Raw genomic sequence first — 13,270 nt, forward strand, 5'->3', positions numbered from 1 at the left:
ATGCAATTTTAAGCAACTTTCTAATTTTACTTCTATCAATTTTTCTTTGTTCTCTTGCTATCTTTAGTTAAAAAGCAGGAATGTGATGCATAGGAGCCGGCCCATTTTTGGTTGAGAACATGGGTTATGCTTGCTTATTGGTGGGTATATGTAAGCCTCCAATAAGCAAGCACTATCCATGGCGTAAATACGTAAATTGCGTATCCTATCTTTTCAATGGGATCTTTCTAACTCCGGTATTTAGAGTCGTTTCTGAAGTGAGCGTTAGACATCTAACGACAAAACTCCAGCCGCTGGAAAAAAGTCAGTAGTTAAGAGCTTTCTGGGCTAACGCTGGTTTATAAAGCTCTTAACTACTGTACTCTAAAGTACACTAACACCCATAAACTACCTATGTACCCCTAAACCGAGGTCCCCCCACATCGCCGACACTCGAATAATTTTTTTTTAACCCCTAATCTGCCGACCGCCACCTACGTTATCCTTATGTACCCCTAATCTGCTGCCCCTAACACCGCCGACCCCTGTATTATATTTATTAACCCCTAACCTGCCCCCCACAACGTCGCCTCCACCTACCTACACTTATTAACCCCTAATCTGCCGACCGCAAAGCGCCGCCACCTACGTTATCCTTATGTACCCCTAATCTGCTGCCCATAACACCGCCGACCCCTATATTATATTTATTAACCCCTAATCTGCCCCCCTCAACGTCGCCTCCACCTGCCTACACTTATTAACCCCTAATCTGCCGAGCGGACCTGAGCGCTACTATAATAAAGTTATTAACCCCTAATCCGCCTCACTAACCCTATAATAAATAGTATTAACCCCTAATCTGCCCTCCCTAACATCGCCGACACCTAACTTCAATTATTAACCCCTAATCTGCCGACCGGAGCTCACCGCTATTCTAATAAATGTATTAACCCCTAAAGCTAAGTCTAACCCTAACACTAACACCCCCCTAAGTTAATTAATTTCGTTAGATTAAAATTATATTTAACTCTTATTAAATAAATTATTCCTATTTAAAGATAAATACTTACCTGTAAAATAAATCCTAATATAGCTACAATATAAATTATAATTATATTATAGCTATTTTAGGATTAATATTTATTTTACAGGTAACTTTGTATTTATTTTAACCAGGTACAATAGCTATTAAATAGTTGAGAACTATTTAATAGCTAAAATAGTTAAAATAATTACAAATTTACCTGTAAAAGAAATCCTAACCTAAGTTACAATTAAACCTAACACTACACTATCAATAAATTAATTAAATACAATTGCTACAAATAAATACAATTAAATAAACTAAAGTACAAAAAATAAAAAAGAACTAAGTTACAAAAAATAAAAAAATATTTACAAACATAAGAAAAACATTACAACAATTTTAAACTAATTACACCTACTCTAAGCCCCCTAATAAAATAACAAAGCCCCCCAAAATAAAAAAATGCCCTACCCTATTCTAAATTACTAAAGTTCACCTTACTAAAGTTTACCTTACCAGCCCTGAACAGGGCCCTTTGCGGGGCATGCCCCAAGAAATACAGCTCTTTTGCCTGTAAAAAAAAAAACATACAATACCCAAGCCCCCCAACATTACAACCCACCACCCACATACCCCTAATCTAACCCAAACCCCCCTTAAATAAACCTAACACTAAGCCCCTGAAGATCATCCTACCTTGTCTTCACCTCACCGATCCGTCCAGAAGAGCTTCTCCGATGTCCTGATCCAAGCCCAAGCGGGGGGCTGAAGAGGTCCATGATCCGGCTGAAGTCCTCTTCTGCCCCCCTTGGATGAAGTCTTCCATCCGATTGAAGTCTTCATCCAAGCGGCCTCCATCCGGAGTGAATCGGCAGCATCCTGAAGACCTCCACCGCGGAACATCCATCCTGGCCGACGACTGAACGACGAATGACGGTTCCTTTAAATGACGTCATCCAAGATGGCGTCCCTCTAATTCCGATTGGCTGATAGGATTCTATCAGCCAATCGGAATTAAGGTAGGAATATTCTGATTGGCTGATGGAATCAGCCAATCAGAATCAAGTTCAATCCGATTGGCTGATCAATCAGCCAATCAGATTGAGCTTGCATTCTATTGGCTGTTCCGATCAGCCAATAGAATGCGAGCTCAATCTGATCAGCCAATCGGATTGAACTTGATTCTGATTGGCTGATTCCATCAGCCAATCAGAATATTCCTACCTTAATTCCGATTGGCTGATAGAATCCTATCAGCCAATCGGAATTCGAGGGACGCCATCTTGGATGACGTCCCTTAAAGGAACCGTCATTCTTCAGTTGGACGTCGCCGGAAGAAGATGGGTCCGCGGTGGAGGTCTTCAGGATGGAGCCGGTCGTCATCGGCTGAAGATAGAAGATGCCGCTTGGATCAAGATGGTTGCCGGTCCGGATCGCCTCTTCTTCCCTGATAGGATGAAGACTTTGGAGCCTCTTCTGGACCTCTTCAGCCACCGGATGATGGATCGCCAACCCCCGCTTGGGTTGGATGAAGATTTTGGAGCCAGGACGGATCGGTGATACCTGGTAAGGTGAAGACAAGGTAGGATGATCTTCAGGGGCTTAGTGTTAGGTTTATTTAAGGGGGGTTTGGGTTAGATTAGGGGTATGTGGGTGGTGGGTTGTAATGTTGGGGGGGCTTGGGTATTGTATGTTTTTTTTTTACAGGCAAAAGAGCTGTATTTCTTGGGGCATGCCCCGCAAAGGGCCCTGTTCAGGGCTGGTAAGGTAAAAGAGCTTTTAACTTGAGTAATTTAGAATAGGGTAGGGCATTTTTTATTTTGGGGGGCTTTGTTGTTTTATTAGGGGGCTTAGAGTAGGTGTATTTAGTTTAAAATTGTTGTAATATTTTTCTTATGTTTGTAAATATTTTTTTATTTTTTGTACTTTAGCTAGTTTATTTAATTGTATTTATTTGTAGGAATTGTATTTAATTAATTTATTGATAGTGTAGTGTTAGGGTAATTGTAGGTAGTGTATTTAATTAATTTATTGATAGTGTAGTGTTAGGTTTAATTGTAACTTAGGTTAGGATTTGTTTTACAGGTAAATTTGTAATTATTTTAACTATTTTAGCTATTAAATAGTTCTTAACTATTTAATAGCTATTGTACCTGGTTAAAATAAATACAAAGTTACCTGTAAAATAAATATAAATCCTAAAATAGCTATAATATAATTATAATTTATATTGTAGCTATATTAGGATTTATTTTACAGGTAAGTATTTATCTTTAAATAGGAATAATTTATTTAATAAGAGTTAATTAATTTCGTTAGATGTAAATTATATTTAACTTAGGGGGGTGTTAGTGTTAGGGTTAGACTTGGCTTTAGGGGTTAATACATTTATTAGAATAGCGGTGAGCTCCGGTCGGCAGATTAGGGGTTAAGTGGAGGCGACGTTGTGGGGGGCAGATTAGGGGTTAATAAATATAATATAGGGGTCGGCGGTGTTAGGGGCAGCAGATTAGGGGTACATAAGGATAACGTAGGTGGCGGCGCTTTGCGGTCGGCAGATTAGGGGTTAATTATTGTAGGTAGCTGGCTGCAACGTTGTGGGGGGCAAATTAGGGGTTAATAAATATAATATAGGGGTCGGCGGTGTTAGGGGCAGCAGATTAGGGGTACATAGGGATAATGTAAGTAGCGGCGGTTTACGGAGCGGCAGATTAGGGGTTAATAATAATATACAGGGGTCAGCGATCGCGGGGGCGGCAGATTAGGGGTTAAGTGTAAGGTTAGGGGTGTTTAGACTCGGGGTACATGTTAGTGTTAGGTGCAGACGTAGGAAGGGTTACCGCATAGCAAACAATGGGGCTGCGTTAGGAGCTGAACGCGGCTTTTTTGCAGGTGTTAGGTTTTTTTTCAGCTCAAACAGCCCCATTGTTTCCTATGGGAGAATCGTGCACGAGCACGTTTTTGAGGCTTGCCGCTTGCGTAAGCAACTCTGGTATCGAGAGTTGAAGCTGCGTTAAAAATGCTCTACGCTCCTTTTTTGGAGCCTAACGCAGCCTTTATGTGGACTCTCGATACCAGAGTTATTTTTATGGTGCGGCCAGAAAAAAGCCGGCGTTAGTTTTTCGGGTCGTTACCGACAAAACTCCAAATCTAGCCGTTAGAATGTTAGAACTAAAGTCCTTTCACTGTTTACTTATTTCTTGTGTGTGTGTAGTGTATTAATCACTTACACTTTTTTTTCTTCTTTTGTTCTGTTTTGGTGTAGAAATGGTTAGCAGTCAGCCTGTCCCGATTGAGGATGGTGGCAAGAGGAAAAAGAAAAAGCGCCGGCCCCGTGCCACTGAGAGCTTCACAGGGACATTTGCAGGTCCTTATTTTTAATTTGTGATATTGACTTAAAGGGACACTGAACCCAAATTTTCTTTCATGATTCAGATAGAACATGCAACTTTCTAATTTACTCCTATTATCAATTTTTCTTTATTCTCTTGCTATCGTCATTAGAAAAGCAAGAATGTAAGTTTAGAAGCCCATTTTTGGTTCACAACCTGGGATGTCCTTGCTGATTGGACAGCACCAATAAACAAGTGCTGTCCAGGGTTCTGAGCTAAAAATTGTCTGGCTCCTTAGCTTAGATGCCTTATTTTGCAAGTAAAGAAAGCAAGAGAACGAAGAAAAATTGACAGTAGGAGTAAATTAGAAAGTTTCTTAAAATTGCATGCTCTATTTGAATCATTAAAGAGAAAATTTGGGTCAAGTTTAAGGGACATTAAACACTAAATACTCTAATGATATTTTCAAAGCGAGTATGATACTGAAAACAAAATTTTCTGATGTATTTTTGTTTTAATTGGTTATTTAAATTACACAAAAATGGGACAAAATAAATGCGGAAAGTATATTGCTAAGTTGCTTTACTACACATAATTAAATATTTGTTATATAAAATCTTATGGTATTTAATGGCACTTTAGTGATATTTCTACATCATGTTATGTCTGACTAGTGTTTTCTGATTTGTCTCAGCTATATTCTTTAAGTAGTGGAAATTGGTAATACCAGTTCTAGGATAATGAAATGCTGAACATATTTCCTCTCTCAAATAATAATTGTACCTTTTTAAAATAAGTTTATAAAGAATAACAAGCAAAAAAGAAGCGCCCGTGTGTATCAGACAACAATGTAGAAATATATCTCCAATCAAGGTACAAGGGTAATCCCATTTAAGAAGGGCACTCTAATGTACTGGTAGGTGCATGCTGATAACTCACAGCTTGCTGGTCACAGGCACACGGGATCCTCGAAAAAAATAAAATAAAAAAATATAAATCTCTATTGGTTATTTGTAGAGCGCCAACAGATTCCGCAGCACTATTAACAAAGGCAGAGTGGAACACATGGGTAGAGGGCCCTGCCAAGAGTTGCACTGTTGTAGTCGGCTCTTAAGAAGGTGATCTACGAACAGCTGGACTCTTAGGCATACATGCTAAAGGGGTTCAGGGGATAGCAATGGAGGAGAGGAACTGGTGTAAAAGGTTTTCTTAGGGAGCGCTTGAAGCTTTCAAAACTAGGGCAGAGTCTTGTGGTGCGAGGCAGAGAGTGCCACAAGATGGGAACCAGTCTGGGGAAGTCCTGTAAACGGGAGTGTGATGAGGTAATGAGGAGGAGTAGGAGGTCATGATCAGAGCGAAGGGGACGGGAGGGAGAGTATCTGTAGACAAGGTCTGAGGTATAGGGGGAGCAATGCAGTTGAGGGCTTTGTATGTCAGATTGAGGATTTTGTGTTGAATCCAAGAGGCAAGAGGAAGCCAGTGAAGGGATTGGCAGAGAGGTGCAGCAGATGAAGAGCGACGTGTAAGGAAGATGAGCCTGGCAGAGGCATTTATTTTGGATTGTAAAGGAGCTAGGTGGCAGGTGGGGAGACAAGAGAGGACAGAGTTGCAGTAATCGAGACGGGAAAGGATTAGAGAGTGAATTAAAATTTTATGTTGTTTCTTCTGTTAAGTGTGATCAGTCCACAGGTCATCATTACTTCTGGGATATTACTCCTCCCCAACAGGAAGTGCAAGAGGATTCACCCAGCAGAGCTGCATATAGCTCCTCCCCTCTACGTCACTCCCAGTCATTCTCTTGCACCCAACGACTAGATAGGATGTGTGAGAGGACTATGGTGATTATACTTAGTTTTATATCTTCAATCAAAAGTTTGTTATTTTAAAATAGCACCGGAGTGTGTTATTACCTCTCTGGCAGAGTTTGAAGAAGAATCTACCAGAGTTTTGCTATGATTTTAGCCGGAGTAGTTAAGATCATATTGCTGTTCTCGGCCATCTGAGGAGTGAGGTAAACTTCAGATCAGGGACAGCGGGCAGATGAATCTGCATAGAGGTATGTAGCAGTTTTTATTTTCTGACAATGGAATTGATGAGAAAATCCTGCCATACCGATATAATGTCATGTATGTATACTTTACACTTCAGTATTCTGGGGAATGGTACTTCACTAGAATTACACTGTAAGAAATACATAAAGCTGTTTAATAACTAGAGATTATGTTTAACGTTTTTGCTGGAATGTAAAATCGTTTTCATTTGCTGAGGTACTGTGTGAATAAATGTTTGGGCACTATTTTTTCCACTTGGCAGTTGCTTAATCTGTTTTTCTGACAGTTTCTGTTCTCCCTCACTGCTGTGTGTGAGGGGGAGGGGCCGTTTTTTGGCGCTTTTACTATGCATCAAATATTTCAGTCAGCAACTCATTGTATTCCCTGCATGATCCGGTTCATCTCTACAGAGCTCAGGGGTCTTCAAAACTTATTTTGAGGGAGGTAATTTCTCTCAGCAGAGCTGTGAGAATTATAGTTTGACTGAGATAAAAAACGTTTATTCTGTAATTTGTTTCCTGCTTTCAGAATTTGTTATCTTTGCTAATGGGATTAAACCTTTGCTAAAGTTGTGTTGTTTACAAGGATTGAGGCTATAACTGTTTCAATTTATTAATTTTCAACTGTCATAGATCTTCTGTGCTTCTTAAAGGCACAGTACGTTTTAATATTATTCTAATTGAATTGTATTTCCAAGTTGCAAGTTTATTTGCTAGTGTGTTAAACATGTCTGATTCAGAGGATGATACCTGTGTCATTTGTTGCAATGCCAAAGTGGAGCCCAATAGAAATTTATGTACTAACTGTATTGATGCTACTTTAAATAAAAGTCAATCTGTACAAATTGAACAAATTTCACCAAACAACGAGGGGAGAGTTATGCCGACTAACTCGCCTCACGTGTCAGTACCTACATCTCCCGCTCAGAGGGAGGTGCGTGATATTGTAGCGCCGAGTACATTTGGGCGGCCATTACAAATCACATTACAGGATATGGCTACTGTTATGACTGAGGTTTTGGCTAAGTTACCAGAACTAAGAGGTAAGCGTGATCACTCTGGGGTGAGAACAGAGTGCGCTGATAATATTAGGGCCATGTCAGACACTGCGTCACAGGTGGCAGAACATGAGGACGGAGAGCTTCATTCTGTGGGTGACGGTTCTGATCCAAACAGACTGGATTCAGATATTTCAAATTTTAAATTTAAACTGGAAAACCTCCGTGTATTACTAGGGGAGGTGTTAGCGGCTCTGAATGATTGTAACACAGTTGCAATACCAGAGAAAATGTGTAGGTTGGATAAATATTTTGCGGTACCGACGAGTACTGAGGTTTTTCCTATACCTAAGAGACTTACTGAAATTGTTACTAAGGAGTGGGATAAACCCGGTGTGCCGTTCTCACCCTCTCCGATATTTAGAAAAATGTTTCCAATAGACGCCACCACAAGGGACTTATGGCAAACGGTCCCTAAGGTGGAGGGAGCAGTTTCTACCTTAGCTAAGCGTACCACTATCCCGGTAGAGGATAGCTGTGCTTTTTCAGATCCAATGGATAAAAAGTTAGAGGGTTACCTTAAGAAAATGTTTGTTCAACAAGGTTTTATATTGCAACCCCTTGCATGCATTGCGCCGATCACGGCTGCAGCGGCATTCTGGATTGAGTCTCTGGAAGAGAACATTGGTTCAGCTACTCTGGACGACTTACGGACAGGCTTAGAGTCCTTAAACTAGCTAATTCATTCATTTCGGAGGCCGTAGTACATCTTACTAAACTTACGGCGAAGAATTCAGGATTCGCCATTCAGGCACGCAGGGCGCTGTGGCTAAAATCCTGGTCAGCTGATGTTACTTCTAAGTCTAAATTGCTTAATATACCTTTCAAAGGGCAGACCTTATTCGGGCCCGGGTTGAAAGAGATTATCGCTGACATTACAGGAGGTAAAGGCCATGCCCTGCCTCAGGACAAAGCCAAAGCCAAGACTAGACAGTCTAATTTTCGTTCCTTTCGTAATTTCAAAGCAGGAACAGCATCAACTTCCTCTGCACCAAAACAGGAAGGAGCTGTTGCTCGCTACAGACAAGGCTGGAAACCTAACCAGTCCTGGAACAAGGGCAAGCAGACTAGGAAACCTGCTGCTGCCCCTAAAACAGCATGAATTGAGGGCCCCCGATCCGGGATCGGATCTAGTGGGGGGCAGACTTTCTCTCTTCGCCCAGGCTTGGGCAAGAGATGTTCAGGATCCCTGGGCGCTAGAGATAATATCTCAGGGATACCTTCTGGACTTCAAATACTCTCCTCCAAGAGAGAGATTTCATCTGTCAAGATTGTCAACAATCCAGACAAAGAAAGAGGCGTTTCTACGCTGCGTACAAGAGCTCTTGTTAATGGGAGTAATCCATCCAGTTCCACGATCGGAACAGGGACAGGGGTTTTACTCAAATCTGTTTGTGGTTCCCAAAAAAGAGGGAACTTTCAGACCAATCCTGGACTTAAAGATCCTAAACAAATTCCTAAGAGTTCCATCGTTCAAGATGGAGACTATTCGGACAATTTTACCTATGATCCAAGAGGGTCAATACATGACCACTGTAGATTTAAAAGATGCTTACCTTCACATACCGATTCACAAAGATCATTATCGGTACCTAAGGTTTGCCTTCCTAGACAGGCATTACCAGTTTGTGGCTCTTCCATTCGGATTGGCTACAGCTCCAAGAATCTTCACAAAGGTTCTGGGTGCTCTTCTGGCGGTACTAAGACCGCGGGGAATCTCGGTAGCTCCATACCTAGACGACATTCTGATACAAGCTTCAAGCTTTCAAACTGCCAAGTCTCATACAGAGTTAGTGCTGGCATTTCTAAGGTCACATGGATGGAAGGTGAACGAAAAGAAAAGTTCACTCGTTCCACTCACGAGAGTTCCCTTCCTGGGGACTCTTATAGATTCTGTAGAAATGAAGATTTACCTGACAGAGGACAGGCTAACAAGACTTCAAAGTACTTGCCGCACCCTTCATTCCATTCAACACCCGTCAGTGGCTCAATGCATGGAGGTAATCGGCTTAATGGTAGCGGCAATGGACATAGTACCCTTTGCACGCTTACACCTCAGACCACTGCAACTGTGCATGCTAAGTCAGTGGAATGGGGATTACTCAGACTTATCCCCTTCTCTGAATCTGGATCAAGAGACCAGAAATTCTCTTCTATGGTGGCTTTCTCGGCCACATCTGTCCAGGGGGATGCCATTCAGCAGACCAGACTGGACAATTGTAACAACAGACGCCAGCCTTCTAGGTTGGGGTGCCGTCTGGAATTCTCTGAAGGCTCAGGGACAATGGAGTCAGGAGGAGAGTCTCCTGCCAATAAACATTCTGGAATTGAGAGCAGTTCTCAATGCCCTCCTGGCTTGGCCCCAGTTGACAACTCGGGGGTTCATCAGGTTTCAGTCGGACAACATCACGACTGTAGCTTACATCAACCATCAGGGAGGGACAAGAAGCTCCCTAGCTATGATGGAAGTATCAAAGATAATTTGCTGGGCAGAGTCTCACTCTTGCCACCTGTCAGCAATCCACATCCCGGGAGTGGAGAACTGGGAGGCGGATTTCTTAAGTCGTCAGACTTTTCATCCGGGGGAGTGGGAACTTCATCCGGAGGTCTTTGCCCAAATACTTCGACGTTGGGGCAAACCAGAGATAGATCTCATGGCGTCTCGACAGAACGCCAAGCTTCCTCGTTACGGGTCCAGATCCAGGGATCCAGGAGCAGTCCTGATAGATGCTCTGACAGCACCTTGGGACTTCAGGATGGCTTACGTGTTTCCACCCTTCCCGTTGCTTCCTCGATTGATTGCCAGAATCAAACAAGAGAGAGCATCAGTGATTCTAATAGCACCTGCGTGGCCACGCAGGACTTGGTATGCAGACCTGGTGGACAGGTCATCCTGTCCACCTTGGTCTCTACCTCTGAAACAGGACCTTCTGATACAGGGTCCCTTCAAACATCAAAATCTAACTTCTCTGAAGCTGACTGCTTGGAAATTGAACGCTTGATTTTATCAAGACGTGGATTTTCTGAGTCAGTTATTGATACCTTAATACAGGCTAGGAAACCTGTTACCAGAAAGATTTACCATAAGATATGGCGTAAATACCTATATTGGTGTGAATCCAAAGGTTACTCTTGGAGTAAGGTTAGGATTCCTAGGATATTGTCTTTTCTACAAGAAGGTTTAGAAAAGGGTTTATCTGCTAGTTCATTAAAGGGACAGATCTCGGCTCTGTCCATTCTGTTACACAAACGTCTGTCAGAAGTTCCTGACGTCCAGGCTTTTTGTCAGGCTTTGGCCAGAATTAAGCCTGTGTTTAAAACTGTTGCTCCACCATGGAGTTTAAACCTTGTTCTTAATGTTTTACAGGGCGTTCCGTTTGAACCCCTTCATTCCATTGATATAAAGTTGTTATCTTGGAAAGTTCTATTTTTAATGGCTATTTCCTCGGCTCGAAGAGTCTCTGAATTATCAGCCTTACATTGTGATTCTCCTTATTTGATTTTTCATTCGGATAAGGTAGTCCTGCGTACTAAACCTGGGTTCTTACCTAAGGTAGTTACTAACAGGAATATCAATCAAGAGATTGTTGTTCCTTCTTTATGCCCAAATCCTTCTTCAAAGAAGGAACGTCTACTGCACAACCTGGATGTAGTCCGTGCTCTAAAATTTTACTTACAGGCAACTAAGGTATTTCGACAAACGTCTTCTCTGTTTGTCATTTACTCTGGGCAGAGGAGAGGTCAAAAAGCTTCCGCTACCTCTCTTTCTTTTTGGCTTTGTAGCATAATTCGTTTAGCTTATGAGACTGCTGGACAGCAGCCTCCTGAAAGAATTACAGCTCATTCTACTAGAGCTGTGGCTTCCACTTGGGCCTTCAAGAATGAGGCCTCTGTTGAACAGATTTGCAAGGCTGCAACTTGGTCTTCGCTTCATACTTTTTCCAAATTTTCCAAATTTGACACTTTTGCTTCATCGGAGGCTATTTTTGGGAGAAAGGTTCTTCAGGCAGTGGTTCCTTCTGTATAAAGAGCCTGCCTATCCCTCCCGTCATCCGTGTACTTTTGCTTTGGTATTGGTATCCCAGAAGTAATGATGACCCGTGGACTGATCACACTTAACAGAAGAAAACATAATTTATGCTTACCTGATAAATTCCTTTCTTCTGTAGTGTGATCAGTCCACGGCCCGCCCTGTTTTTAAGGCAGGTAAATATTTTTTAATTTATACTCCAGTCACCACTTCACCCTTGGCTTTTCCTTTCTCGTTGGTCCTTGGTCGAATGACTGGGAGTGACGTAGAGGGGAGGAGCTATATGCAGCTCTGCTGGGTGAATCCTCTTGCACTTCCTGTTGGGGAGGAGTAATATCCCAGAAGTAATGATGACCCGTGGACTGATCACACTACAGAAGAAAGGAATTTATCAGGTAAGCATAAATTATGTTTTTTTGTGTAAGGAAATGTCTAATTTTAGCGATGGTTTTTAAGGTGGAAACGGCAGGCTTGACTGAATGTGAGGAGTGAAAGAAAGATCTGAGTCAAGTGTCACCCTGAGACATCGGGCATGCGGGGTAGGGGTAATGATGGAGTTGTCGACAGTTATAGAGAGATTGGGGGTGGAGATTTTAGAGGAATGGGGGAAAATAAGGAGCTCAGTTTTAGAGAGATTGAGCTTGAGGTAGTGAGAGGACATCCATTTAGAAATGTGAGAGACAGTTTATGGCACGGGTTAGTAAGGAAGGAGATAGGTCTGGGGCAGATAAGTAGATTTGGTTGTCGTCGGCATACAAATGATATTGGAAACCGTGGGACTTTATTAGGGAACCTAGTGATGACGTGTAGATTGAGAAGAGAAGGGGACTGAGGACAGAGCCTTGCGGTACTCCGACAGAAAGTGGTGACGGGGCAGAGGAAGCCCCAGAGAAGGCTACACTAAAGGTACGGTTTGACAGGTAGGAAAGAGCCACGAGTGGGCTGTGTCAGATATGCCGAAGGATTGGAGGGTTTGGAGCAAAAGAGGGTGGTCAACAGTATCGAAGGCTGTGGACAGATCAAGGAGGATAAGCAGAGAGGAGTGGCCTTTTTTGATTTTGCTGTAAGTAGGTTATTGGTAACCTTAACAATTGCTGTCTCTGTGGAGTGATGGGGACGAAATCCAGATTGCAGTGGGTCAAGGAGGGAGTTTATTGTAAGGAAATGGGATAGGCGTGCATGTACTAGTTTTTCGAGAAGCTTTGAGGCAAGAGGGAGGAGGAAAATAGGGCAGAAGTTGGATGGAGAGGTTTGATCAAGGGAAGGTTTTTTTGAGGATAGGTGTGACCAGTGCATGTTTCAGAAATGAGGGAGAGGTTGAAAATGTGTGAGTATAGAGGTAAAGGTAGAAGAGAGGGGGGGGGGTAGCTGAGAGGGGATAGGGTCAAGGGGACAGGTAGTGGGGTGAGAGCGCAGTATAAGTGCTGAAACTTCTTCCTCCGTAACAGGGCAGAAAGAGCTATGTTTATGGCTATGTGGGTTGTGGTTGTTTGAGGGGGAAAGAGAATGTCATTGTGTTGAGAGCTGATTTGTTTTCTGATGGAGTGGATTTTGTTATTGAAGTGGCTGGCAAAGTCTTGAGCTGACAGAGGTTGTATTAGGAGGTGGGGTGGTTGGAGAAGTGTATTGAAAGGGGAGAACAGACGTTTGGGTTTGAAGAAAGATTAGAGATAAGAGTAGAGAAGTAATATTGCTTATAAAGATTAAGGGTAGAGTATTGGGAGTTCAAGATGAATTTGTAATGAAGAAAGTCAGCTGAACTCTGAGATTTACTCCAGTGCCGCTCAGCAG

General features: G+C 42.3%; 1 protein-coding gene across 4 annotated transcripts in view; it reads left to right on the forward strand.

Annotated features, from left to right (window-relative positions):
- LOC128641010 (MAP kinase-interacting serine/threonine-protein kinase 1) overlaps positions 1–13,270 on the forward strand; it is a 284,854-nt gene that overhangs the window by 219,597 nt on the left and 51,987 nt on the right. For all 4 annotated transcript variants that reach the window (XM_053693522.1, XM_053693523.1, XM_053693526.1 and 1 more), the window contains one exon: positions 4,275–4,376. In XM_053693522.1, the coding sequence (XP_053549497.1) occupies positions 4,275–4,376 (102 nt within the window). The remainder of the gene's footprint in view (positions 1–4,274; positions 4,377–13,270) is intronic.

This window comes from Bombina bombina, chromosome 10 (genome assembly GCF_027579735.1).
Source record: "Bombina bombina isolate aBomBom1 chromosome 10, aBomBom1.pri, whole genome shotgun sequence".
In the NCBI taxonomy this organism is placed as follows: Eukaryota; Metazoa; Chordata; class Amphibia; order Anura; family Bombinatoridae; genus Bombina; species Bombina bombina.